At 45.4% G+C, this 27,006-nt stretch overlaps 2 protein-coding genes across 2 annotated transcripts in view; one reads left to right on the plus strand and one right to left on the minus strand.

The window, feature by feature from the left end:
• Positions 1 to 279: 279 nt before the first annotated feature.
• EBNA1BP2 (EBNA1 binding protein 2) lies at positions 280 to 17,591 on the minus strand. Its single transcript, XM_082266685.1, has 9 exons — positions 17,468 to 17,591; positions 12,195 to 12,278; positions 10,440 to 10,606; positions 8,679 to 8,802; positions 7,871 to 7,960; positions 7,688 to 7,763; positions 3,911 to 3,992; positions 648 to 819; positions 280 to 572 (listed from the first exon to the last, which is right to left on the minus strand). Exons 1-9 carry the CDS (start codon positions 17,546 to 17,548, stop codon positions 522 to 524), a joined length of 927 nt encoding a protein of 308 aa, XP_082122811.1. The 5' UTR covers positions 17,549 to 17,591; the 3' UTR covers positions 280 to 521.
• A 581-nt stretch (positions 17,592 to 18,172) lies between these two features.
• The window catches only part of CFAP57 (cilia and flagella associated protein 57), an 89,435-nt gene continuing 80,601 nt past the window's right edge, over positions 18,173 to 27,006 (plus strand). The window contains exon 1 of the mRNA XM_082264798.1: positions 18,173 to 18,293. The gene's annotated coding sequence lies outside the window, so the exon portion shown is untranslated. The remainder of the gene's footprint in view (positions 18,294 to 27,006) is intronic.

Consider the following 27,006-nt stretch of genomic DNA (forward strand, 5'->3'; position numbering starts at 1 on the left):
GTTGTCATTACAAGACAGCTGACCGACGGCTATGGACGCCGGTACCGGGGTGATGCCTCTAGCTGCAGGCATCACTCCGGTATAAGCACTTTCCGAAATATCGGTAACCGCCGAGGCCGATTCTGATATACCGGGAAAAGTGCATGTCGGCCCCCGATATATCGGCTTTGCCAATAATCGATCGATCCCTAATATTATATATACATACATACATACATACACTCTTTTTTCCAAAGGAAAAGCACTTAAGCACAGATGCATTCTACTTCTAGATTAATATTTAATAGAACCAATGACAAATAGCTCTGTATATAAAAACAACGGTGACTAGCATAGTCTCCTGAGGAGATCTCTTATAGTCATTTATGTCCTTTGTCATCACTGAGAATAGTGACAATAGAGTGAATCCATCTCCAATGTGATGCCCAAATACCCGGAGAGGTGATATTGGGTGGGGTGTTCCAGCTGGCGGTTGGAGGAGGAGAATGGCGATTAGGTGCCAACTGGTAGCTTATCCATTCTTATCTCCCTTTACTCTTCATCTTCTGTCTCACCTTCTTACCCGGCCGTTTCTGAAGAAAGAAGAGAAGATTAGTTTTGGGAAATACTCAGAACTCTCACCCATTTCTGCTGCACATTATACTCACATTGGCATTCTTCCCGCCCTTCTTCCCAGGCCTGTGAGGACCTTTCCCGTGTGCGACATTCGCTTTAAAGCGTGACACGTCATTAAAACTCTCCTTTGTATTCATTTTCGAGCCTTTTTTCCTTCCTCCAAAGCCAAACTTCTGGTCTTTGTACTTTCTCTTGGCACTAGGTCTTAAAAAGAATATAAAAATACAATGTAAGGATGTATATGACCCTCTGTCTGGAAACAAAGAATTTGCAAGAAGAAAAAAAAAAAAAAGATACAACATAAATGCCAACATGAACGCCAACACAATCTTAACCCCTTCACACCTAAGGGTAAAAACAAATCTAAATGCCCGAGCACAATTTTGCAACTTTGACATGTGTTAGTAAGGCCCCTTTCACACTTGTCGCACAATTTTACTGCAACTTTGTTGCAGCGCTTTTAATGCAAGTTTGACTGGGTTGAATGTCTTTGGACCTCAAAACACATCAAAATCGTGCCAAAGTAGTAGAGGGACTACTTTGAAGTCAGTGTGAATGAATGGTACTCATTGGAAATAATGGAGAACGACTTGCCTTGCGATTTTGCAGTCCCAAATAGCAGGACAAGTTGCACAAGTGTGAAAGGGGCCTAAAACTGCACATATAATCATAGCTACTTTGTGCATCTAGGTAGAATAGAACTTGTTTTTTTCCTGACAAATTGGGATTAATTTGATAGAAAGTCCCGGTTCACACATATGCGATGCAGGAACCCATCGCATTCACCACGCATGTAGTGCACACTGCCATATGCAAATCTCTGGGGGTGTCAATGCAAAGTTAACAACATCCCCCAGATCAGTTTGCATATAGCAGTGCGAACTGTCAGTTCAGACATGAATTGGATCACATAGGTGTGAACACCCATGCGATCCGATTCTGGTGCGGACCCAAAAAAGGGTCCTGTGTGAGTGGTGTCCGAATCCGATGCAAATTCAGCCATACAATCTGTATGGCTGAATTTGCATCGCACAGACATTGCATGTAATTTGTAGAGCATCACATGCGATGTCTGTCATCGCTACATATGTGAACTGGCGCTTAATGGTAATGGATAGCTCTTTTTTTTTTTTTTTTTTTTTTATTATCAAAAGGAAAATAGCCCAAAATAGTAAAATACAAAAAAAAATGTTTTTTTTTAAATGCAGCTGTACATTTCTTGCGATTATCATAATTTACCACCAAACAAAAACCCTAAATAAATTCTCCTGCTCCGGACGATCGCAGTGATACCACATATGTGTATGTTAGTTGCAGTTTGTACCCGTAGTACAGCCCAGAAACAAATGGTAGGCGCATTTAGCATTTTTTTTTTATCCTGCCTAAAAACACACTAAGGGCTCTTTCACACGGTCCGCCTCCGTAGGCGGATCCGTGTTGCTCAGCGGGGATCGGGTGACAGCCGGGCGGGTGACAGCTCCGTCTCCGCTTGCAGAGCAGAGAGGGAGGTGTCTCAGCCCCCGCTGCCCTCTATGGGGAATCGGAAGAGAGCGGACCGCCTGTCCGCTCATCAAATGCGCTCCGCTCCGATTACTGAACGGATGGAAAAATAGGGTTTCCATCCGTCCAGATTTCAGCACAGGATCGGATACGGATGGCAGCGGGTGTCAGTGGAGGTGTCTCCGCTGACATCCGCTGCCCCATAGAGCTGCATGGAGGATCCGATCAGATCCGCCTAAAAAACTGACAGGCGGATCTGATCGGACCGCCCGTGTGAAAGAGCCCTAACACAAATTTAAAAACTATTCTTTTTATTCTACCCAAAATATGCAGACCGTGACCTTTGAACCCAAACAGTAACACTGGCAAATCTTGATCCTATTGTCTTAATTTCTTTAAATTTATTTTTTTATTCTATATTTTTATTTTATTTTTTCACACACTGGTTTGTTTACATTTCTCCTGCAGGGAAAGGAATATACAATGTCAGTGCCGGTTCACATTTGTGCGATGCGGGAACGCTGCGAATATGCAGCGTGATCCCACATCGCATCCGCACCCCTGGCTGTTCACACTGCCATATGCAAAAAGCAGGGGGTGTCAATTAAAAGTCAACGACACCCCCAGTTGCGATCACATATCGCAGTGCGATCTGCAAGTTCGCACAGAATCGGATCGCACTAGTGTGAACCACCACGCGATCCGATTCTGCTGTGGACCAAAAAAAGGGTCCTGTGCGAGTTTAGTGCGGATGCGGTGCAAATTCAGCCACACCGCACATGAGATCGCATGTAATTTAGGAGCAGTGCGCTCCGAATGACATGCAATCTCTGTGATCTCACTAATGTGAACCGGGGCTAACTTGCCATTGTAGGCCACTTTCACACTTGTGTGACTTGGGACTGCAAAGTCACATGACAAGTCGTACCCCATGATTTCCAATGAGTACCGTTCAAATCTGTGCGACTTCAAAAGTAGTCCCTGCACTACTTTGGTCCGACTTCGATGTGACTTGAGGTCCATAGACCTCAATATTGCACAGCATTGCTTCAAGTGGCGTCAAAGTCGCATTAGACTCTCAGGTCATACAAGTGTGAAAGGGACCTTATTCAGAAAAGAAACACGGGGGCAGCCTTACAGTGACTATAGCCAATCAGAGGCTATCACAGCCATCAGGTGCCCCGGAACCGACAGTCCTGATAGTGTGAGACCCCAGTCCCTGTGCTGGGAGTGTGCTGTGCGGCATGCTCTCAGTACGAAGGGAAGGGGGTTAAATGGCTCCTCAAGGAAAACAAAACCAAAAACGGTTCTTATAACCCAGCAAGTAGATTCTCTGCTTCTTGGAAAATTAGTTGTGTTGGACAGAGGTTTACATACTGTGTAGGCACATTGGTTTCTGTCCTGAAGGAGCTTACAATCTAAGGTCCCAATCTCACACATATACACTTGTAGAAAACCAGGGGAAACCCATGCAAAACACAGGGAAAACATGCAAAGTCAGTGCAGATATTGTCCAGGATTAGAATGGAGGATTCCAGAGCTGCAGGACACGTGACAATGACTAAGCCGCTGTGCTGCCAATTTACCAACACTGGGAAATGTTAGGTTAGGAAACAGTCAGCTGTTCGTACGCTGGCTGAACAAAAATGACAAATACAGTATTGGACTGTTCAAATTCAACTGCCCATAAAGGTTAGCCCCTCCCCTTTGTGTATTTCAGCTGTATTGATATCACCATAGCTGTAAACCCATTCATTTGTAGTGACCAGTAAATGTGATGTCAGCGTGCTCTTACCCTTTTTTACCCTTTCCTGGTGCACCGGGAGTTTTCTTTTGAGGCTGATCTCCTTCTAGAAAATCCAGCTTATCAGAAAGGCCTAAAGAAACAGAGCAGATATTAGGTTATAACACCATTAAAGAAAAACAAATTCACTTAAAAAGAAAAAAAAAAAAAAAAACTTGGCCTAACCTTGCCAGCTTCCCAACCTAATCCTACCTAGAACCACAAAACAATGGCTGCTTTGGTGTTTAAACCCTCAGGGATTCAAGTGGCAGTAAAGTCTTTTCTGCTACCATTACCTATAGGTAAACTTTTAATAAACTCTTACTTGTAGGTAAAATAAATTTCTCCTAAACTTGCACCATTTCCGAGATATTTTAAAGGGCACGCGCCCTGAAAAAACGTCATACCATGCCGTTCCTTCAAGAGGTCAGTGATGTAAACCGTGACTCCTGTGCGCAGGAGTGACGTCATCGCGGCTCGGCTAGTCAAGACGGCTGCAGCCCACAAACCCGGGAAGGGGAGACCAGGGGAATATGGAAGCCTCGTCTGTGAGCCACTGGAGGGCTTCATTTTAAGGCAAATCTTTCATAATGTGCTAGTATGCGATGCATAGTAGCACATCATGACATTTCCTTGCAGGGTAAATTTTATTATTTTTTTTAATCAAGCTTTACTACTATTAAAAAAAATAATAAAAATTTCAACCTGCAAGGAAATGTCATGATGTGCTAGTTTTCCTTGCAGAGTGAATTTTTTTTTTAATGAAGCTTTACTACTACAAAAATAAAAATTTCACCCTGCAAGGAAATTTTTTTCTTTTTTGTAATCAAGCTTTACTACTATTAAAAAAAAAAAACAAATGTCACCCTGCAAGGAAATGTCATGATGTGCTAGTATGCGATGCATACTAGCACATTATGACATTTCCTTGCAGGGTGAAATTTTATTATTTTTTTTTTAATCAAGCTTTACTACCGCTTCAAAATTGTTACTAAACCCTCAACAATAAAATCAGTGTGCATATGCAGTGAAGCATGCTGGTTATACTCACTGTGGAACCTAAGGGGTTAATCCCCTGCATTGTGTAAAAAAAGCTGTGTGATCCGGTCTTCACTGATCCTCCCCTTCTTCCACTGTCCCCAATCAGTCTGCTGATAGAAAAGAGCCTTGGGGGCATGCTGCACATGCTCAGTTTGTTGTGTATTGCTAAAGGATTTTTTTTTTCTGGGGAGAGTGCATGTGATCAGCACAGGGCCAATCAGCACTGTCCAGACAGAGGCTCAGGGGTTATGCAGCCTCAAAGGACAATCAGGGGAGAATGAAAACTCCTCCTACAAGCTTTAACCAGACACTGATAGAATTTTATAAGACTGCTCTAACTGCTGATGAGAAAAGGTATTTAGCAGTTTATATTTACTAAAACTATTGCATTTCCATGTTCTGTGTACTGTGGGAGAGCAAATACAGTGAATGCAAGCTCTTGGGTTTAGTAACATGTTAAAAGCGGAGTCCCCCCCCCCCCCCCCCCCCACCTCCAAAAATTAAAATTCAGCAGCTACACACACTGTACACATACTGTAGCAGCTGACTTTTAATATTAGGACACTTACCTGTCCTGGAGTCCAGCGATGTCTGTACCGCAGCTGATGTTTCCATCGGCTGTCGGGTGCTGCCGCCGCCATTGCCGGTAAAGGAACCCAGCAGTGAAGCCTTGCAGCTTCACGGGCGGGTCCCTACTGCGCATGCGCGAAGCACGCTGCGCATTCAGATTGGCTCGGCGGCGGGAGGAAGGAGAAGGGGGAAGGGTACCTGTCAAAAACAAGTACCCGTCCCCCCCCCCCTCCCCCCTGAAAGGTGCCAAATGCGGCACCGGAGGGGGAGAGGAAGCAAATGAGAGGAAGTTCCACTTTTGAGTGGAAATCTGGTTTATGCTTTGGCACTGGCTGCAACACCAAAGTAACTCCACACAGACTTGAAGGGGTCGTACTACACTACAGATATAGGGGTCTGGCCCTATTCAAATCTGCTGGCAGTTACAAAGTAGATTTCAGGCCTAATGTTTGTGTTTTCGTGTGCAACACCACCTTGTACCACTCCACCCACAGCTGGAGGATATTCCAGTTTCCTTTCCATCATATCTCTGTTATGTGGCAGAAAGGCTCCTGTCTGCAGGTGAGAGAACGTGTGTGGGCTAGAAAGCCGATTGCGGCGGTGGCAGCATGATTCTTAGCAGGATCAGCAGTGATGCTCTGCGTCTCACATCCTAGACCTACACCATGAACGTTTGACCACACCCCCTGTGACATCTAATCTTTTCGATGAAATGAATGTTCCTGTGAGCTACTATTCTATATAGACAAGGCAATGGGAGGGGCCAAGTTCACGTCGGTGGTGAGAGGAATGCTAAAGCCTAACAGTGAGCGGATTACCGGGCTTCTTGTGTCATTGCAAAGATCTAATTTCATCCCACTTGTTCAGTTTGCTGCGCTCTATGAACCTTACAAATGCGAGTGATTTATTTATATTTTAATAAAAAAAAATTTTTTTTTTTTTAAGCAAAAAACAGTATTTGCACTATGGATGATCTATATATTTTCCTCCCATTTATGTGAACTGCTGAGCCCATCTAATTAAGCTAAGGCGCAGCACACTAGAGGAGACGATCCTTTTATCTACAGGGATCTGTTAATGCGATATTTGACCAAGCTTAAAGCGGAGTTCCACCCCCCCCCCCTCCAAAAATTTAAAGTCAGCAGCTACACACTGTAAACATACTGTAGCTGCTGACTTTTAACATTAGGACTCTTACCTGTCCTGGAGTCCAGCGTTGTCGGCACCGCAGCCGATGTTTCTATCAGCGGTCGGGTGCTGCCGCCGCCATTCCCAAAATAGGAAAACCGGCAGTGAAGCAAGGGCGGGTCCCTGCTGCGTATGCGCAAAGCACACTGGGCATTCAGATTGGCTCGGGGGCGGGGGAAGGAGGAGGGGGCTGCCGTCTCCCGGAAGCGGGGAAGGGTAACTGTCAAAAACAGGTGCCCACTTCCCGCTCCCCTCTGAAAGGTGCCAAATGTGGCATCGGAGGGGGGGGGGGTCAATGAGTGGAAGTTCCACTTTTGGGTGGAACTCCGCTTTAATTGCAAGGTCCCACTTCTTAAGGTGAGAACCCACTTCGGGGAGGGGGGGGTGTCACAAGGGTGGAGGTGACACTTTTGGAAACACGTTTTACGAGTTACAGTTCACAGATAGCAAATTTTCTTTTTAATTTAGCAGCACTGGTGAAAGGGATAATTTTTTTCATCTTGGAAACACGACAATATTTTTTATTTATATTTGTATATATTTTTTTCCTCAAACACCATTGTGAATCTTATTTATGCATATATAGGTTTATAAATATATTCTGTATACTTGATACACTTATAGTGAACAAAAAATATTTAATATTCAGTTTATGGATTTTTAGAAGATTTTTGGCACTTGATATATAGATGTGGTGTGTATTGTAGAATTATTTTGGCACTTGATACATAGATGCTATATATCACACATTATTTATCATATTGCGCAGCACATAATAAAAAAATTATATATATATATATATATATATATATATATATATATATATATATATATATATATATATATATATATATATATATATATATATATATATATATCTATCTAATCTTTTTGTCGTATGTACCATTGGCAATGAACTCTTTCTGGGTGACCTACAGAGAAAGTCTATATAACCATATCTAAAATATCCTTTCCTTGGGTAATAATTACCTTTCTGGTATTTTTTAATTTGATTCATCATATTAGATTTCTCCTTCTGTCTCTTCTGTATAACTTCAACTTGTACCTGTAGATCAGAGAAAGAGCCGTTTGGATCCAATACTCCGGCAAATGAGAAATAAAATAAATCCAAAACCAGCCCAGTATGTAACAAGTCACATGTCGGTCACTGACCTTCTTGCCGTACTTCCGCAGGGCTCGCAGCTGTTTGGCTTTTTCGGATTTCTCCATCGCCTGCTGCTTGGCCTGAAGTTTATGTCGAATCTAAAAATACACAAACCAACCAGAAACAGTCAAATGTCAGACAGAGTAGTTTGTAATTCCTTTTAAGTGCAAAGTTCAGCATTCAGAGGACAAGCAGTGCTGTCTGCCAGACAGTTCTACAATCAGCAGTCATATCTTTGGCACCTTAATGGCATTTTCCAATATACAACATTGCAAAGGGAATTTGGGCAAAGTAAAAGATTCTCTAAAGGTTATCCTCTGATCCACCATTCTCACACAATCCCCACCACTGATCTTTCTATCAGAGCCGGAGATAGAGTTCAGGTGTTACTAAACCCATGAGCCTGCAGCCCCTACATCTGCTCTCCCCAGGAGGCTGCATTCACTATATCTGCTCTCCCACAGTACACAGAACATGGAAATGCAACTATTTTAGTAAATATAAACTGCTAAATACCTTTTCTCATCAGCAGTATATAGCAGTCTTGTGACTTCTATCAGTGTTTGGTTAAAGGTTGTAGGAGGAGTTTACATTCTCCTTTGACTGTTCCATGAGGCTGCATGACTCCTGACCCTTTGGATAGTGCTGATTGGCCCTGTGCTGAGCCTCCCTCTCCCCCCCCCTTCTCTCTCCCCCGAGGTGGAGGGACAGGGGAGTGATTTTTCTCTTCTGTGTATATTCTACTATGTGAATTGTATTTTTTTTCTATATATGGAAAGCTAAATAAAGTTTAAATATTAAATACAGACAGCCTACCTTCTGCATGTGCTGGTCCGTCTTTGCCATCTCAGCAAAGTAATCATCCGGGCGCTTTGTGAAAACTTTCAACTGCTGCAGACGTGGCAGAGCGAAGATCACAGCCGACTGCGCTTGCCGGTAACTGGGGAAAGAATAAAGTATTTGAAATTGAAAAGCGTGTCGTCTGCCGGAATTTAACTGCATGGGCTCTAACGCAGACCTTCACAAAACTAGATGAACAAAGTGATGTTTACTGGTGGAGCTCTAAAGCAAAGGTTCTTTCAATAAAGCAAAGAGCAAACAAATATTAACAAATGGCATCAGTCTAGGCCAGTGATGGCGAACCTATGGCATGCATGGGCATGACCGCTATACTGGAAAGCTGCCACTGATGCCTGGGCTCTCTAATCCACCCCCCCCACATGGCAGCGGCGTTGTGACAAGGGGGGGGAAGCGAGCATGGACTGTCAGTCTATTTCCCTGCTCACCCCCCTTCTGTCAAGCAGCGCTGGACAGGGAAAGAGGTGCTTGTAGAGATCGTCGCCCGCTCTGATTTCTCCTGCCTCCCCCATTGGCTGCAGCCAAGCACCAATTAGGAGGTTGACAAGTGCACCATGGGACATTTAGGAGAGAGAAAGAGAAAGAAAGAAAAAGAAAGAAAGAAAAAGAAAGAAAGAGAAAGAAAGAAAAAGAAAGAAAAAAAGAAAAAGAAAGAAAAAGAAAGAAAGAAAAAGAAAGAAAAAAAGAAAAAGAAAGAAAAAGAAAGAAAGAAAAAGAAAGAAAGAAAGAAAGAAAAAGAAAGAAAAAGAAAGAAAGAAAGAAAAAGAAAGAAAGAAAGAAAAAGAAAGAAAGAAAGAAAAAGAAAGAAAGAAAGAAAGAAAAAGAAAGAAAGAAAGAGAAAGAAAGAAAGAGAAAGAAAGAAAGAAAGAAAGAAAAAGAAAGAAAGAAAGAAAGAAAGAAAAAGAAAGAAAGAAAGAAAAAGAAAGAAAGAAAGAAAGAAAGAAAAAGAAAGAAAAAGAAAAGGACATCGGTTTGGAGGAAGGGTTGCTGTGTCGCTGGTATTGGTGAGAGGCCCTTGCGGCCATTATCTGTGGCTAATAATTGCCATGTTAACACTTTGAAAAAAATAAGTTGGTTGTGTGTCACAGTTTGGGCACTCGGGCACAAAAAGGTTCGCCATCACTGATCTAGGCAGACTCCATGCAGTGACCTCCTACTGTCTGGGCTTCCCAGGATCTGCCACCTCCCTGCAGTCCATGCAAAGTCGGGATGAACTTTGACATTGGCAAGCAAAACAACAAGCAAGGTCACGGAGACATCCTTCACCCATCCAATATGGCTCCAACCCTGACATGGGTGCCAAGACCATATTGAGGGCAAAACACATCAGTGGCAGAGCCAGATCAGATGGGTGAAGGATATGTCACAGTGACCCTGTATACTCTTTTGCTTGGCTGTCCACGAGTTCACCACATTTGAAAAAACAGCAGTTTGCAGCTTCAATTTTGCAAAGCAAAGAGCAATGTGCCCAGTTTGTGAACCTCCGGCACCCAATCACTAATCAAATTAGAGTATCCAAATGGTTCTAAATTGATGGAAAGACAAAATCTGGTTGGTGCTTTTGGCACACCATTGTGACAAACACTGCCCAGGGAGTACTGTGATATCCCCGTTTACTAAATGTGCATGGGAAAGCTTTATAGTTAGTTTATAAACCAGCTGCAGTGAGCTGCATAAAACACACTTTATCTTTAGAAGTTCAGGCAGTAAATCACTCACAAGCTCATTTCTCTCTGGAAATCATCCTCTGCATTGACTTCGGAGCTCTGAGCCGCCTCCACCCCGTTCTGTGCCGTCTTGTCGGGTACAGGAGCTGTTGTTACGTCCAGACGCTCCAACCACTCCAGATCTTTCTTGAGATCCTGAAGGCATTGTCTTAGTCCATTCTGAGGAGGAACACAGAATATTAAAAAGTTATAAAAGGAAGAGAGTGTGATCAGCTTCCCTTCTTAATGCAAAACTCTTGCCCCCAAACCCCCGTTTACATTTGTAGTTTGGGGAAGGGGCGGTAAAACCATATAGTTAGGATGTGTGTCACCCCCGCCCCAACCGCACCCCCTTTAACTGCAGTGGCCAGGGTTGTACACATGTCACAGCAGGAGTTATATGTCCTGTCATAGTTGGTGGGTGAAGCACCTGTCAAGCATGACCCACTCAGGTGAATAAAGCCACTCTGCAAGTACGCTGCAACCTTGTGCAGTACAGCAAACAAGGGGTTAAAGCAGGCAGCGTTGTGTTGCTTTCTCACTACCTGCTTCAACCCCTTGGACCCTGCAGAAGCACGCAGTTGCGGGGCAATTACAGAGTGGCCCCATTTACTTGAATGGATCACTACTGGCAGGTGGTAGCAGCCACCAAAAGCAACACGGAGTTCAATTCCTGCTGCAGCATGTGTATAACTTTGACTGCTGCCTCAGCAGATAAATGGTGTAGGGATTGGGGGGGGAAAAACAGACCCAACCACAGGATTTTACACCCCCCCCCCCCACGTTTACGTCTAAACAAGCCTAAGGGTGCTGCTGCAGAATCGAACTAAAGGCTCACTCGCAAGTGCAGCAGGCACTGCTACTCCTCTGAAAAGTGATCAGAGTGATTGTGACATGGTTGTACAGCGATTGCAGGTTTAAATCAGGTGTGAGGAGGAGACGCTGTGCCCGGTGACCTTTGACTTCTCCCATGTTGTTGGCCCCCTGAGAAATTTCTACCTCTCAGGTAAGTTCCCATTGACATCTTTGATCTTTTTAGCGATCTGTAAGGGGGTAATTCTTCCAACTGACCATCACACTAACATATCATGAGTTTTAGATGCAGTAACTTTTAGCAGGGGTTCCCTGACACTAGAAAGTTATTTTTATAGGGTTCCTCTGTTGAAAAGGTCGAGTAAGTCTGGTATAGAACATGTAAAAACTATGACACCAGCACACCCAGGAGTTTGTTGCAAAGCTAAAGAAAATTGCAAGATTACACAACATTATCTAGAGCAGGAGTGTCAAACTCAACTTCATCGAGTGCCGCATCAGCATTACAATTGCCCTCATAGGGCCAGTTGTATCTGTAATACTAGATGTCCAGAGTGTCCCACCCCCCTACATCAGATGTCAAGGAGTCCCCCCCTACCCTCCCTTACATCAAAGGGCACCCCCTTACCTTATGTTGCTGCTGGGAAGAAGCTGGGGGTGGAGCTGGGAAGCAGAAATTTCGGGGTCCGGAGGAGGCCCAAACGAGGGCTGGAGCTACACTGCAGATCTAGGAGAGGTGCGAGGGGCCACATGAAATGGCCTGGAGGGCCAAATTCGGCCCCCCGGGCCTTGTGTTTGACACATGTGATCTAGAGTCACATAAAGGGGTCTTGCAATAAAACTTTCAGCTTTGCTACAAGCTCCTAGGTGTGCTGGTGAGAGATTTTAGCCATGTTCCTGGTAAGAGGCACAAGAAAATACACAGAAGAGAGAAGCACCACAATTCAGTCCTCACCACATCATTGGAAGCTTTCGGTTTTCCTTCCAGCACCGCATTTAATCCCGGCTTCAGTTTTCCCTGAGCAAAGGCCTCTTGTAGCTGTAACACAAAGAATTTGTAAAAATTTAGAATATAACTGCTACACAGCTGCAATATACCATCCAAATAGCAGCAATGTAGGTGGAATGTTACCAGATTTTTATCATTTGAAGGTACTTTTCCAGGACAGACCCTTAGACAATCCCTAAAGCCTACCCCCTCTCCCCTCCACCTAGTAACTCAACTTTTAATTCTTCCATCAGCTCATCCTGACAGTTCTACCCCTCACCCCACCCTATAGGATTGTAAGTTCTTATGAGCAGAGCCCTCTGTACTGTCTCCCTTTATATTTTAATCACTTCCCACCCATAGGACATTATAGGATGCCCTGGACTTTAAAGTGGAACCTCAGCTTATCCGATTCCTCTCCCCCTCCAGTGTCACATTTAGCTTACCCTGTCCCAGTTTCCATTGGACCTCGCCGCAGCAAGGTACGTCACCAGTTTCGCCCCCCCCCCCCCCATCCCTCGCCAACCTGGCCAGTAAGAGCGCAGCATGCTTCGTGCATGCGTAGTAGGGAACCAGCTGTGAAGCCGCAAAGGCTTCACTGCTGGGTTCCTTTACCGGCAATGGCAGCGGCAGCACCCAATGTCACTAAATTCCAGGACAGGTAAGTGTCTATATATTACAAGTATTAGCAGCTGCTGACTTTTCATTTTTGGAATTTTTTTTCCGCTTTAAGTGGTTAAATCTGAATGGGTCCAGCTGCAGGCATTATTCAGATGTCCTTTTTATCTGCTGGCGATTCCCTGCAATGTGAAAACAATCATAGCAGCTGTTTAGCCAATTGATTGTTTTTACATTCAGCAGGAGAACCCCCCCCCCTTCACTTTTTAGCTGGAAAGCATAAGATCGCTTTTTTTTTTTTTTTTATCTGACTTTCCTGCCTAAAGGAGAAATCTGGGGACTTACAGATTAAGTAAAGAATGATAGTAAAAGTGATCCAAAAAGAAAAAAAAAAGGGTAAGTAAAAAAATAAACAAACAAAAACGAATGCATGCAGAAGCGAACGCATACGTAGGCCGTGCCCGCATATGTAAAACAGCACTCAAACCACACGTGAGGTATTGCCACGAACCTAAGAGCGAGAGCAATAATTCTAGCTCAGAACCTCCTCTAACTCTAAGGCTACGTTCACATGTGGGCGTAGCGGACACGGGCAGAACCACCGTAATTCTGCCCGCAATCCGGAAATCATTTCAAATCGTGGGTTGCCTGTGATTTGCAGTGACACCCCAAACGCTGTGGCGATGTTGCTGCGATTTCTTCCTGCTGAATTGCGGTAACATCGCGCAAACAGAATCGCGTGACGCATGACGCCCAAAAAAGGTACAAGAGCTTCTTTTGTGTGTCATGCGTCCCGCGATTCTGTTTGCGCGATGTTACCGCAATCTGGCAGGCAGAAATCGCGGCAACATCGCACAGCGTTTGGGGTGTCATTGCAAATCACGGGCATCGCACAGGCGTCCCGCGATTTGCAATGATTTCCAGATCGCGGGCAGAATCGCAGTGATTCTGCCTGCGATCCACTACGCCCACATGTGAACGTAGCCTTAACTGGTAACCCCAAATTTTTTTTAAAGCGTCGCAAATGGAGATTTTCAAGTACCGAAGTCTGGCAAGCGTGTACAATATTAAAGCATGACATGTTAGTATCTATGTACTCTGTGTAACATTATCTTTTACATTATACAAAAAAAAAAAAAAGTGTTTTTTCCCCCCAAAAACAGGAATGAATGATATTTTATTCCCTAAGGTTTGTGCTAAAAATTATATATATATAAAATATGTTTGGGGGTTCTGAGTAATTTTCTGGCAAAAACATGATTTTTACATGTAGGAGAGGAATGAAGGATTTGCCCGGTATGGAAGTGGTTAAAGCGTTGCGCAAATTGTTGGCGCTATATAAATTCTGTATAATAATAATAGACAGACTAAAACTACAGACAATTTTAAGGCCTTGTGCACACGGGGCATCTATTTATCCTCCCTGAAAGCCAGAACTGGCAGGAAAAGTGCTGCTAGAATAAAGCGTCAAAATCAGTGTACAGCTCATGTGTTTAGGCGCATCAAACGTTTCACCGTTACCGGATTCCATTGCCTAAATTAATTTAGTCTGGTCATTGGAATGCATTAAAGTATAACTAAAGGCAGAACTTTATTTTTTTGGATAAGAGTGCAGAGGGACTAGAACCCATGTGTTTTTATTGCCGTCTGTGCCCCTGTTAAAGCGGAGTTCCGGCCTCAAAATCGACAAAATCAATTTTGGGCCATCCGCTTGCTGAGTGTCACCTGAATAACAAATGGATAGTCACTTTTTTTTTTTTACTTACCTTGATATCGAAGAAAATATACTCGCCTTTCTTCCACTTCCTCCTCCTGCGGCCGCACCCCCCGGCGTCACTTCCTCTTTGCATTGATTCCTGGGAGCTGAACGTCATCGCTCCGAGGAATCAATGCGCCTGCACCGGCCCCGCTCGTCACTTCCGGTGCAGGCGTGTCATTCCCTGCTAAACAGCTTCTAGCCATTCCCAGAAGCAGTGCAGGGATGACGCGTCTGCATCGGAAGTGACGGCGGGGCCGGTGCAGTGCATTGTGGGACCGAAGAGGACACGGAAGAGGATGCAGAAGAGGACGCCCTGGCTTCAGCTGCCCACACCTGAGATGGCAGCGCTGGAGAAGAAATTTTCAAGGCAAGTATTTTTTCTAAAAGGCAAGTGTGACCCGGGACAGTACAGAGGCTATCCATTGTGGAATGCAGTAGCCCCGACTGTCCCGGGGGGGGGGGGGGGGGTATTTTTATTTATTTATCCGCTTTAAGGAGATTCACCCTCTCTATTTGTCCTGTTTACCATTAATATTAAAAGTGAAAGTAAAAGAAAATCCCAAATTTTGGGTTGTCCCCAGAAAAGTAAATCTTCCAATGGGGACACTAGTTCTGGTGACCTGGGAATCCCAAAGGAATATCCCTAATTTGCAGTGATTTCAAGTCACTTCCCATTTGGCTATGGAACAGGAAGAGAAATCTCTGCAATGGGACAAAGATGGTAGAAAAAAAATCTGATCGGGGTTATAATCTTCCTCTGCTCTAGCCAAAAAAAAAAAAAAAGTTTTGCCTATAGTTCTATTTGAACGCTCAAATGCTAGATGCGTCTAAATGTTTTCCTGCTCATCAGCTGCTCTCCTGAGCATGCCTTTGGGGGGGGGGGGGGGGGGTTCAGCCTTTTAACACCTGTGTGTGCATGAACACACAGGATTATATCCACTGCTGGACTTTCAATGGTTATACCGGTATGATATGCAGCTGCAGGCATCACCCCAGTACCAATTTTTGCAGCCGGTGGTCGGCTCTCTTGTAAAAACAATCCTAGCGGCTAACTAGCTGCTGGATTGCTTTTACACTAGCTGCTGGATTGCTTTTACACTAGCTGCTGGATTGCTTTTACACTAGCTGCTGGATTGCTTTTACACTAGCTGCTGGATTGCTTTTACAAAGCAGCAGGGGGACAACCCCCCTCCCACCGCTGGTGGCTCGGGCTCTCCTATCCTACCGGGCCAGTCAGCCTTTCTGTTCAGGTACACCTGTCCATTTTTCAAGCAGATCTGATTAGAAGCCCCGTGTGGGTCTACGGGCAGGCTGATGTAAATGGATCTGTGTCCGTTAACACTAGGGATGCATCGATCCGATATTGGGATCGGATATCGGCACTGATATGGCCATTATAGCTGGATCGGGGGATCGGTAACATTGACCGATTTACTGGCCGATCCGGTTTTTGCTGAGTCCCGGCTCAGCCATCCCTTACTTGGTGTAGTAGTAGTATGGGATGGGAGCCGCTACTTCCTGTATAGTCCCGGCTCACAGGTGGAGTGATATCAGATGCACTCCGCCTGTGAATGGAGGAGCCGCACACATGAAGCAGCGGCTTTGCTCTGTACTGCAGCCGCTTGCTTTGTGTGTGGCTCCGGATCGGTTCCGGTATCGGCGATTTCACAACGCCAGATATTTATTTATTTATTTTATTTCAGGTACTTGTATAGCGCTGTCAATTTACTCAGCGCTTTACATATACATTGCACATTTACATCAGTCCCTGCCCTCAAGGAGCTTACAATCTAAGGTAGATATCGGTATCGGGTCCAAAAAAGTCGGATCGGGGAATCCCTAGTTCACACCAGGAGTCTTAAACTGGTGGCCCTCCAGCTGTTGCAATTCCCACGACGCATTGCAAGGCTGACAGCTATAAGCATGACTCCCATAGGCAGAGGCATGATGGGACTTGTAGTTCCGCAACAGCTGGAGGGCCACCAGTTTGAGACCCCCTGGTTTACACTCACCTACCTCCAAATTAGTCCAGGTCCAAAAGAAAAAAAAAAAACTAAAACAAAACGGTACTTCATCTTTTTAGTCTATCCAAAACTAAAGAGTAGAGAAGGATTAGAACACACATTAGGTTTTTATTGCTGTCTGTGTCCCGTTAAAGAGGAAGTAAACCCTCCTCTGTAACTTCTACCTATAGGTGATCCTATGATAAGGATTACCTATAGGTACTGTAAATATCTCCTAAACATGTACCGTTTAGGAGATATTTACCTTACATGCAGCCAGTGACGTCACAGGCGCATGCGCTCTGAAGGAACCCGCCGCTGGTGCCGTTCCTTAAGAGCCCTGTGCCATGCAGTGACGTCACCGCGGCTCTGGCCAATCAGATGACCGGATGCCGCGATACCAGAAAACGGGTGACTGGACATGTCGCCCGTCATACAGGTAAGCAGGCGGCACGGCGGGGGCTCGTTCTAAGGTAAGTATTTTATAATGAGCTAGTATGCGATGCATACTAGCTCATTATGTGTTTGTCTTTCAGGTTGCAAAAAAAAAAAAAAAGTTTCATGGGTTTACAACCTCTTTAAGATGATTTTCCGTTATTATCAAGAGTAAAAGAGAATCTCAAATTTTGGGTTGTCACTAGAACAGGAAAAGAGGGGAGATCTCCCAATGTCGACACTGGTTCTGGTGACTCCCAGAGATGAGGGACTTCCTGTTTCGGTTATGGGACAGGAAGTGAAATCTGTCAGGGAGGAGCCATAGAGATTTTCTGTGAATGTGGGACATGTTGGGGTGTTGCAGAGGAGAGCACAGCCAGGGATGGAGAAGACGACACAAAGATGGGGGGGATGGGGGGAATCACCTCCTTATCAGTCAGCTCAGACGGATCAATGTCAGAATCCGAGTCCGACAAACTCTCCTCATCATCATCGCGATCCAACATGGCGTCTTCTGATCCTGGGAGGAAATATAAAGAGACAATGTCACAAAAATACAGAATCCGGACTTCTCCTCTACAGGGGGGGGGGGGGGGGACTGGGAGCTCTTCAACCAAACGTGTCCTAAAGGGGGGGGGGTGTGAAGATACAGCCTAGAAGGGGAAGAGGGGGAGTGAAGATTGGGGAGGGGGTGTTGGGAGAAGGGGGGGGGGGGAAATCGAAGATTATTGGGATTGTGGGTGGGGTGAACAGGAGGATGGGGGGGAATAAAACAAGAAAATTAGGGGAGCGTAGAGGAGAAAGGGATTGGGGGGGGGGGGTTAAACAGTGAAAGTGAAGCACATTGTGGGGAGAGGTGAAAGGGGTGCAGAATGAAAGAATGAAGGGGGGCTCTAGAGCCGGTAGGAACGTGTCCCATGTAAGGTGGTAAATAAGAAGCTGTGTCCTCCCTTCCTCCCCGGCTAGGACAGAACAGATCACTACCCCTCCGTACATCGCACAGAACACCCCATCCCTGTCCCCTCTCACCGTACACACGCCTCCACTCACGTGTAGCTCACCGGAAGTCTCACAACTCTCATTTCCGCCTACGTCACCAGTGACCAGGGGAATCACGTGACCGCTCGGAGAGCCCGTTGTCATGGCGACCCTCCCCCTACCAATTGTTTTCCTCCCGACATCCTCCGCGATGTCAGCGTCCCGACTCCATGGTAACCGGAGTACAGGATAAGAGAGAGGCACCGAGTCCGCGTGAGTGTCTGACATCCACCTACCTATTCCTACTTACCTGTACATACCATCCCCCTACCTACCTGTATATACCATCCCCCTACTTACCTACCTGTATATACCATCCAACCTACTTACCTACCTGTATATACCATCCCCCTACTTACCTGTATATACCATCCCCCTACTTACCTACCTGTATATACCATCCCCCTACTTACCTACCTGTATATACCATCCCCCTACCTACCTGTATATACCATCCCCCTACTTACCTGTATATACCATCCCCTTACTTACCTGTATATACCATCCCCCTACCTACCTGTATATACCATCCCCCTACCTACCTGTATATACCATCCCCCTACTTACCTACCTGTATATACCATCCCCCTACCTACCTGTATATACCATCCCCCTACTTACCTGTATATACCATCCCCCTACTTACCTGTATATACCATCCCCCTACCTACCTGTATATACCATCCCCCTACCTACCTGTATATATCATCCCCCTACTTACCTGTATATACCATCCCCCTACTTACCTGTATATACCATCCCCCTACCTACCTGTATATACCATCCCCCTACCTACCTGTATATATCATCCCCCTACTTACCTACCTGTATATACCATCCCCCTACCTACCTGTATATACCATCCCCCTACCTACCTGTATATATCATCCCCCTACTTACCTACCTGTATATACCATCCCCCTACCTACCTGTATATACCATCCCCCTACTTACCTGTATATACCATCCCCCTACTTACCTGTATATACCATCCCCTTACTTACCTGTATATACCATCTCCCTACTTACCTACCTACCTGTATATACCATCCCCCTACTTACCTGTATATACCATCCCCCTACTTACCTACCTACCTGTATATACCATCCCCCTACTTACCTGTATATACCATCCCCCTACTTACCTACCTACCTGTATATACCATCCCCCTACTTACCTGTATATACCATCCCCCTACTTACCTACCTGTATATACCATCCCCCTACTTACCTACCTGTATATACCATCCCCCTACTTACCTGTATATACCATCCCCCTACTTACCTACCTACCTGTATATACCATCCACCTACTTACCTACCTACCTGTATATACCATCCCCCTACTTACCTACCTGTATATACCATCCCCCTACTTACCTGTATATACCATCCCCCTACTTACCTACCTGTATATACCATCCCCCTACTTACCTGTATATACCATCCCCCTACTTACCTACCTACCTGTATATACCATCCACCTACTTACCTACCTACCTGTATATACCATCCCCCTACTTACCTACCTGTATATACCATCCCCCTACTTACCTGTATATACCATCCCCCTACTTACCTACCTGTATATACCATCCCCCTACTTACCTACCTGTATATACCATCCCCCTACTTACCTACCTGTATATACCATCCCCCTACTTACCTGTATATACCATCCCCCTACTTACCTACCTGTATATACCATCCCCCTACTTACCTACCTGTATATACCATCCCCCTACTTACCTACCTGTATATACCATCCCCCTACTTACCTGTATATACCATCCCCCTACTTACCTACCTGTATATACCATCCCCCTACTTACCTACCTGTATATACCATCCCCCTACTTACCTGTATATACCATCCCCCTACTTACCTACCTGTATATACCATCCCCCTACTTACCTACCTGTATATACCATCCCCCTACTTACCTACCTGTATATACCATCCCCCTACCTACCTGCCTGTATATTACCTCCACCTACCTGTATATAACCTCCACCTACCTGTATACAGTGCCTTGCGAAAGTATTCGGCCCCCTTAAACTTTTCGACCTTTTGCCACATTTCAGGCTTCAAACATAAAGATATAAAACTGTAATTTTCTCAAAGTCGTCTTCCAGGACAGCCCATGAGACGTTAGGCTCCTCCCCCAGGGACAGGAAACACATTCCAAAATTAAAATAAAAGGCGGTCCCTTAGTCCTCACCTTCAGTATTTTTGTTTCCTCCGGACAGGGGGTAACATGTTCCTGGAACTGAAGCTCCCGGTCTCCTGGACTGTCCATGGAAAGACTTGGAAAGATGCATCTCCTCGGCCCATAGCGGTACCCCTTAGTGCCGCAATAGGGGCTGACCGCTGTCTCCTGTTCTCCTAGCCTCTCGGCAGGACTACGGATGCTGTCTGGTGGAGCGTTGGGGAGTTCACTCCGTTGGTCGGCCGGTTCCTTGGAGCAGCAGTGCTGTGTACCCGTGAACCGCTAACTTCGGAAGAAATTTTGAAGTTGGCGCCAAAGACGGAGGGGGCGGAACTCAGCGTATCCACTCTGGCCTCACGGGAAGTGACAGTGTCACTTCCGGCGCAGTGACGGCATCCGCGGGCGCCGGAAACCCTCGTTCCAGTTTCCGAAGGCGCGAACAGAGAGTTCAAATGGGCGACCGATGTTAGGGGAAACAGCAGTTGCTGGGACCACCATACAGAGCGATGGACACCACGGCAGCAACCGCACAGGCGGCGGAAGTCGGCTCTGGCATCGGCACCTCTCAGGTAAGCAAGGGGGAACGACACCCTATTTGCAGGTACCTGTTAGGAACTCCGTTCCCCTTCCCCCCTCTCTTTTCTATCGTTAGGGGCAGGGGTTAAGCAGCACCGCTCCCTCTTTTCTATCCACAAGGTGGAGGGGGAAAAATGGGAGGTGGGAGGAGGACAAGTATCTCTAATTAAATTCCCTTGTCTTTTATCTTCCAGGCCAAGGCTCAGGACAATAACCCACCTCAGCCCCCCAAAAAGAAATGTGCTGTATGCGGAGAAAAATTGAGTTCCTCTTGGAACAAAGCAGTGTGCCGGGCATGCATAGCTAAACTGGTCAGAGACGATTCTGCAGTCTCTACCCAGAAAATGCTGTCCTCAGTGAGAGATGAGCTAAAAAGTACATTTAGTTCATTCAGGACTCTCATTGAAAAGATGCAGGCACCAGCCCAGCCTTCCACCCCAGCTCAGGCTCCACCATCCCTAATTGACCCATTGGTTTTGGAGGAGGAAGTTTCTTCTTCCCACTCTTCTGCAGAGGGATCAGGATCAGGAGAGGAACCAAAAAGCAATGTTTCCCATGATAGCTCCAACTTTAAACTGAGCCTGGAGGATGTAGATGATCTACTCAAAGCGGTTTATACCACTCTAGAGATTGAGGAGGAAGAAGTGCATCTCTCTAAGCATGACTTAATGTACGCTAGTCATAAAAAGCATGCTAGAGTGTTCCCTGTGCATAGCTCACTATTGGATGTGATTAAACAGGAATGGAATTCTCCTGATAAAAAGCCTTTTTTTCCAAGAAACTTAAAAAGAAGGTATCCATTTGACGAAAGTGTGGAACAGCCCTGGAACAAAATCCCTAAGCTGGATGCCTCTCTTGCCAGAATCTCCAAAGGAACTGACTTGGCATTTGAGGATTCAGGAGCACTAAAAGACCCTATGGATAAGAGAACAGATATCTCTTTACGTAGGGTCTGGGAAGCCTCCATTATGAGCTTAAAGCCAGCCCTGGCATCCACCTGCATAGCCAGACACCTGGAGCTGTGGCTATCTCAAATCCAAACACACTTGACTGCAGGAACATCGAGGGAACAGATTAATAAATCCTTTCCACTCTTATTCCAGGCAATAGGATTCCTGGCGGATTCTTCAGCTGAAGCTGTAAGAATGGCAGCAAGGACCTCAGCTTTAGCTAATACGGCCAGAAGAAGCCTATGGCTCAAGACATGGTCGGGAGATATTACTTCTAAATCTCGCCTTTGTGGTCTTCCCTTCACAGGCGACCACCTTTTTGGCCCAGGCCTAACAGAAGCCCTGGAGCGTACAGCGGATAAAAAGAAGGGATTCCCAGATAAGAAAAAATTCCCCTATGCTCAGAGGAATTTTCGTGGCAGGGGCAAACAGCAGAAGTCTTTTGAAACTCAGCAAAATTTCAAAAAACATTGGACGGGGCATAAAGGAAAGGGGAGGGGTAACATCCTGTTTAACACTCCTAAACGCCCCAATCAGCCCCAATGACTCCCTTCTCAGAGTGGGAGGAAGATTAGGGGCCTTCCTCCCACTGTGGAAGAAGATTACTTCCAGCCCTTTTATTCTGGACCTAGTAGGCCAAGGACACAGGCTGGAGTTCTGTCTTCAACCTCCAGAAAGGATCCTGATCACAAATCTTCCCAGGGATCCAGTCAAGGCCTCCGCCTTGAGTCTTCAGTTAGGGGACCTATTAGATCAAAAAGTAATTATCCCAGTCCCCAGAGAAGAACAAGGAACAGGGTTTTATTCTCACATCTTTGTGATTCAAAAACCCTCAGGAAGTCATCGACTGATCCTGAACTTATGCAATCTGAACCTTTCAATAGCATACAAACGCTTTCGCATGGAATCAATATACTCCATAGGGAACCTACTGTTCCCAGGGTGTTTCATGGCAACCCTAGATTTGAAAGATGCGTATTTTCACATCCCCATACACACATCCTATCAGAAATTCCTGAGGCTAGCAGTAAAGATAGGACCGGAAGTCAAGCACTTCCAGTTCAGGGCACTGCCCTTCGGGCTGTCCTCAGCCCCACGGATTTTTACCAAAGTCCTAGGGGAAGCACTAGCCCCTCTAAGGCTAAAAGCTATCATGATCACCCCCTACCTGGACGACATCTTGGTAGTGGCAGAATCATACCAGAAACTGGAAGCCGACCTCCTCATAGTTCAGGAATTCTTAACTTCCCTAGGCTGGATAATCAACAGACAAAAGTCTTGCCTGGTACCCTCACAAAGAGTGACCTACCTGGGTTACGAAATCTCCTCACGGGATCAGATGATCTTCCTCCCTCAGTGCAAGATGGAGAAAATGAACCTGATGGTTGCCTCTTTACAGACCAACTTATGGGTCTCTCTGAGGGATGTCACAAGAGTGATAGGCTTGATGACCTCCTGTTTCCCAGCAGTCCCCTGGGCAAGGTTCCAACAACGTCCACTCCAAAAATTCTTTCTACAGAATTGGGATGGGCAGTCAAGTTCCTTGCAACAAAAAGTAAGGATTCCCACCAAGATAAAAAGGACTCTTTGGTGGTGGAGATCCTCTCTTCACCTATCAAGAGGGCTAAACTGGACCATCCAGGTATCACAGAGGATTACCACGGATGCAAGCGCTTCCGGATGGGGAGCATATCTGCAGGACAGATGGGCGCAGGGTACATGGTCCCCAGCACAAAGGAAGTCTTCATCAAACCAAAAAGAACTTATGGCGGTCCAAAAGGCCTTGGAGTTTTTTCAGGTAGAGGTAGAAGGGAGCCATCTACAGATCAGGTCAGACAATATAGCAACGGTAGCGTACCTGAACAAGCAGGGAGGTACTCGAAGTCTGGGCCTACAAACCATTGCACAGAAAATCTTTGTCTGGGCCGAGCGGAACCTAACATCCATTTCGGCCATTCACCTAAAAGGGACGCAGAATTATCTGGCAGACCATCTCAGCCGCCACCAGATGAACCAGGACAATTGGTCCCTCAACCCAGAGGTGTTTCTCAAAATCACAACCTCATGGGGCCTACCGGTAGTGGATCTATTTGCCTCCCAGGCAAACAGGAAAACAGAAAAATTCTTTTCCATAACTCAAGGGGATCAGGCGTTAGGCATAGACGCTTTCGCCCACCCCTGGAAAGTCAGACTCTGTTACGCATTTCCTCCGATCAGATTGATCCCACAGGTTCTTCAGAAATTCATCCTAGAAGACACAGAGATGATACTGATAACCCCATACTGGCCCAAAAGGCCATGGTTTGCACGCCTTCAGGCGTTGGCAGCGCAACCTCCAATGACCTTACCTTGGAGACCAGATCTCTTAACACAAGGTCCGGTGGTCCATCCATTTCTCAGGACCCTAAACCTGACGGCCTGGTATCTGAGGAACAAATACTAGGCTCTCAGGGGTTCTCAGACAGAGTCATCAAAACATTGACCAGCTGTCGAAAGCCGGTCACTAGGAAAATGTATGCTAAAATCTGGAAGAAATTTCATTTTTGGATGTTGGAGAATCAGAGACATTCCCCAGATATACCAACTATCTTGGATTTTTTTCAGGAAGGCATAGACAAAGGTCTCTCCTTAGGGACTTTAAAGGTACAGGCTGCCGCCCTTAGTGTCTTTCTTCAGTTTTCCCTTAGAGAAGACCCAAATGTGAATGCCTTTTTCAGAGCAATTGCCCGGACAAAGCCAACCGTGCTTAAAACGTGTCCAGCTTGGAATCTATCCCTGGTACTCCAGGCCTTGGTTACCAGTCCGTTTGAACCCTTGGTAGACCTATCAGTAAAAATGCTCACCCTAAAAACCTTATTTTTAGTAGCTATAACTTCAGCTAGAAGAGTTAGCGAATTACAGGCTCTCTCAATCAGAGAACCTTTTCTTATGATTTTTGATGACAGGATTGTGCTAAAAACAGATCCAGGATTTTTGCCAAAAAGGGTCTCTTCTTTTCATAGGACTCAGGACATAGTCCTTCCTTCCTTTTGCAATTTCCCAAACAACAATAAAGAGAAAGAATTTAGCTGTTTGGATGTCAGAAGATCCCTCTTGAGATACCTGGAGGTGACTAAAACCTTCAGGAAGACTGATACTTTGTTTTTACAATTTTCCGGCTCCCATAAAGGGGAAAAAGCTTCTAAGGCAACCTTAGCTAGATGGATCAAACAGGCTATCACAGAAGCCTATATAGTGAAAAAGGTGGCTCCACCTTTCATTACTGCACACTCTACTAGAGCATTGTCCACGTCTTGGGCTGAAAGGGCCGGTGCCTCACCAGACCAAATCTGTAAGGCAGCTACCTGGTCTAACTTTTCGACCTTTGTTAGACATTATCGCCTGGACCTCCTCTCTTCTCAGGAACAGGCGTTTGGTCGAAAGGTGCTCCAGGCAGTTGTCCCTCCCTAGACTGGTAAGTGCTTGCTCATCATCTCATGGGCTGTCCTGGAAGACGACTTTGAGAAAAGCTGGGTTATACTTACTGATAACTCCTTTTCTAATAGTCTTCCAGGACAGCCGGATTCCCACCCGAACTATCTGGTATTATGTATAATGTATGATATGTGTCTATATATCTATGTATATGTTTTACAGGGTGTCCTGTGGTTCTCATGAAATACTGAAGGTGAGGACTAAGGGACCGCCTTTTATTTTAATTTTGGAATGTGTTTCCTGTCCCTGGGGGAGGAGCCTAACGTCTCATGGGCTGTCCTGGAAGACTATTTGAAAAGGAGTTATCAGTAAGTATAACCCAGCTTTTTTGTGAAGAATCAACAACAAGTTGGACACAATCATGAAGTGGAACGAAATTTATTGGATATTTAAAACTTTTTTAACAAATAAAAAACTGAAAAATTGGGTGTACAAAATTATTCAGCCCCCTTGAGTTAATACTTTGTAGCGCCACCTTTTTGCTGCGATTACAGCTGTAAGTGGCTTGGGGTATGTCTCTATCAGTTTTGCACATCGAGAGACTGAAATTTTTGCCCATTCCTCCTTGCAAAACAGCTCGAGCTCAGTGAGGTTGGATGGAGAGCGTTTGTGAACAGCAGTTTTCAGTTCTTTCCACAGATTCTCGATTGGATTCAGGTCTGGACTTTGACTTGGCCATTCTAACACCTGGATATGTTTATTTGTGAACCATTCCATTGTAGATTTTGCTTTATGTTTTGGATCATTGTCTTGTTGGAAGACAAATCTCCGTCCCAGTCTCAGGTCTTTTGCAGACTCCCTCAGGTTTTCTTCCAGAATGGTCCTGTATTTGGCTCCATCCATCTTCCCATCAATTTTAACCATCTTCCCTGTCCCTGCTGAAGAAAAGCAGGCCCAAACCATGATGCTGCCACCACCATGTTTGACAGTGGGGATGGTGTGTTCAGGGTGATGAGCTGTGTTGCTTTTACGCCAAACATAACGTTTTGCATTGTTGCCAAAAAGTTGGATTTTGGTTTCATCTGAGCAGAGCCCCTTCTTCCACATGTTTGGTGTCTCCCAGGTGGTTTGTGGCAAACTTTAAACAACACTTTTTATGGATATCTTTAAGAAATGGCTTTCTTCTTGCCACTCTTCCATAAAGGGCAGATTTGTGCAGTATACGACTGATTGTTGTCCTATGGACAGAGTCTCCCACCTCAGCTGTAGATCTCTGCAGTTCATCCAGAGTGATCATGGGCCTCTTGGCTGCATCTCTGATCAGTCTTCTCCTTGTATGAGCTGAAAGTTTAGAGGGACGGCCAGGTCTTCGTAGATTTGCAGTGGTCTGATACTCCTTCCATTTCAATATTATCGCTTGCACAGTGCTCCTTGGGATGTTTAAAGCTTGGGAAATCTTTTTGTATCCAAATCCGGCTTTAAACTTCTCCACAACAGTATCTTGGACCTGCCTGGTGTGTTCCTTGTTCTTTCTGATACTCTCTGCGCTTTAAACGGACCTCTGAGACTATCACAGTGCAGGTGCATTTATACGGAGACTTGATTACACACAGGTGGATTCTATTTATCATCATTAGTCATTTAGGTCAACATTGGATCATTCAGAGATCCTCGCTGAACTTCTGGAGAGAGTTTGCTGCACTGAAAGTAAAAGGGCTGAATAATTTTGCACGTCCGATTCTTCAGTTTTTTATTTGTTAACAAAGTTTGAAATA

The sequence above is a fragment of the Pelophylax lessonae genome (genome assembly GCF_965119305.1).
Source record: "Pelophylax lessonae genome assembly, chromosome: 8".
Lineage (NCBI taxonomy): Eukaryota > Metazoa > Chordata > Amphibia > Anura > Ranidae > Pelophylax > Pelophylax lessonae.

Coding starts and splice junctions, on each gene's coding strand:
- EBNA1BP2 (XM_082266685.1), bottom strand. CDS start 17,548: ATGTTGGATCGCGATGATGATGAGGAGAGTTTGTCGGACTCGGATTCT. Junction 8,803..10,439: donor TTCCAGAGAGAAATGAGCTT/GTGAGTGATTTA, acceptor TTCTTTCCCCAG/TTACCGGCAAGCGCAGTCGG. Junction 7,764..7,870: donor TGCGGAAGTACGGCAAGAAG/GTCAGTGACCGA, acceptor TCTGATCTACAG/GTACAAGTTGAAGTTATACA.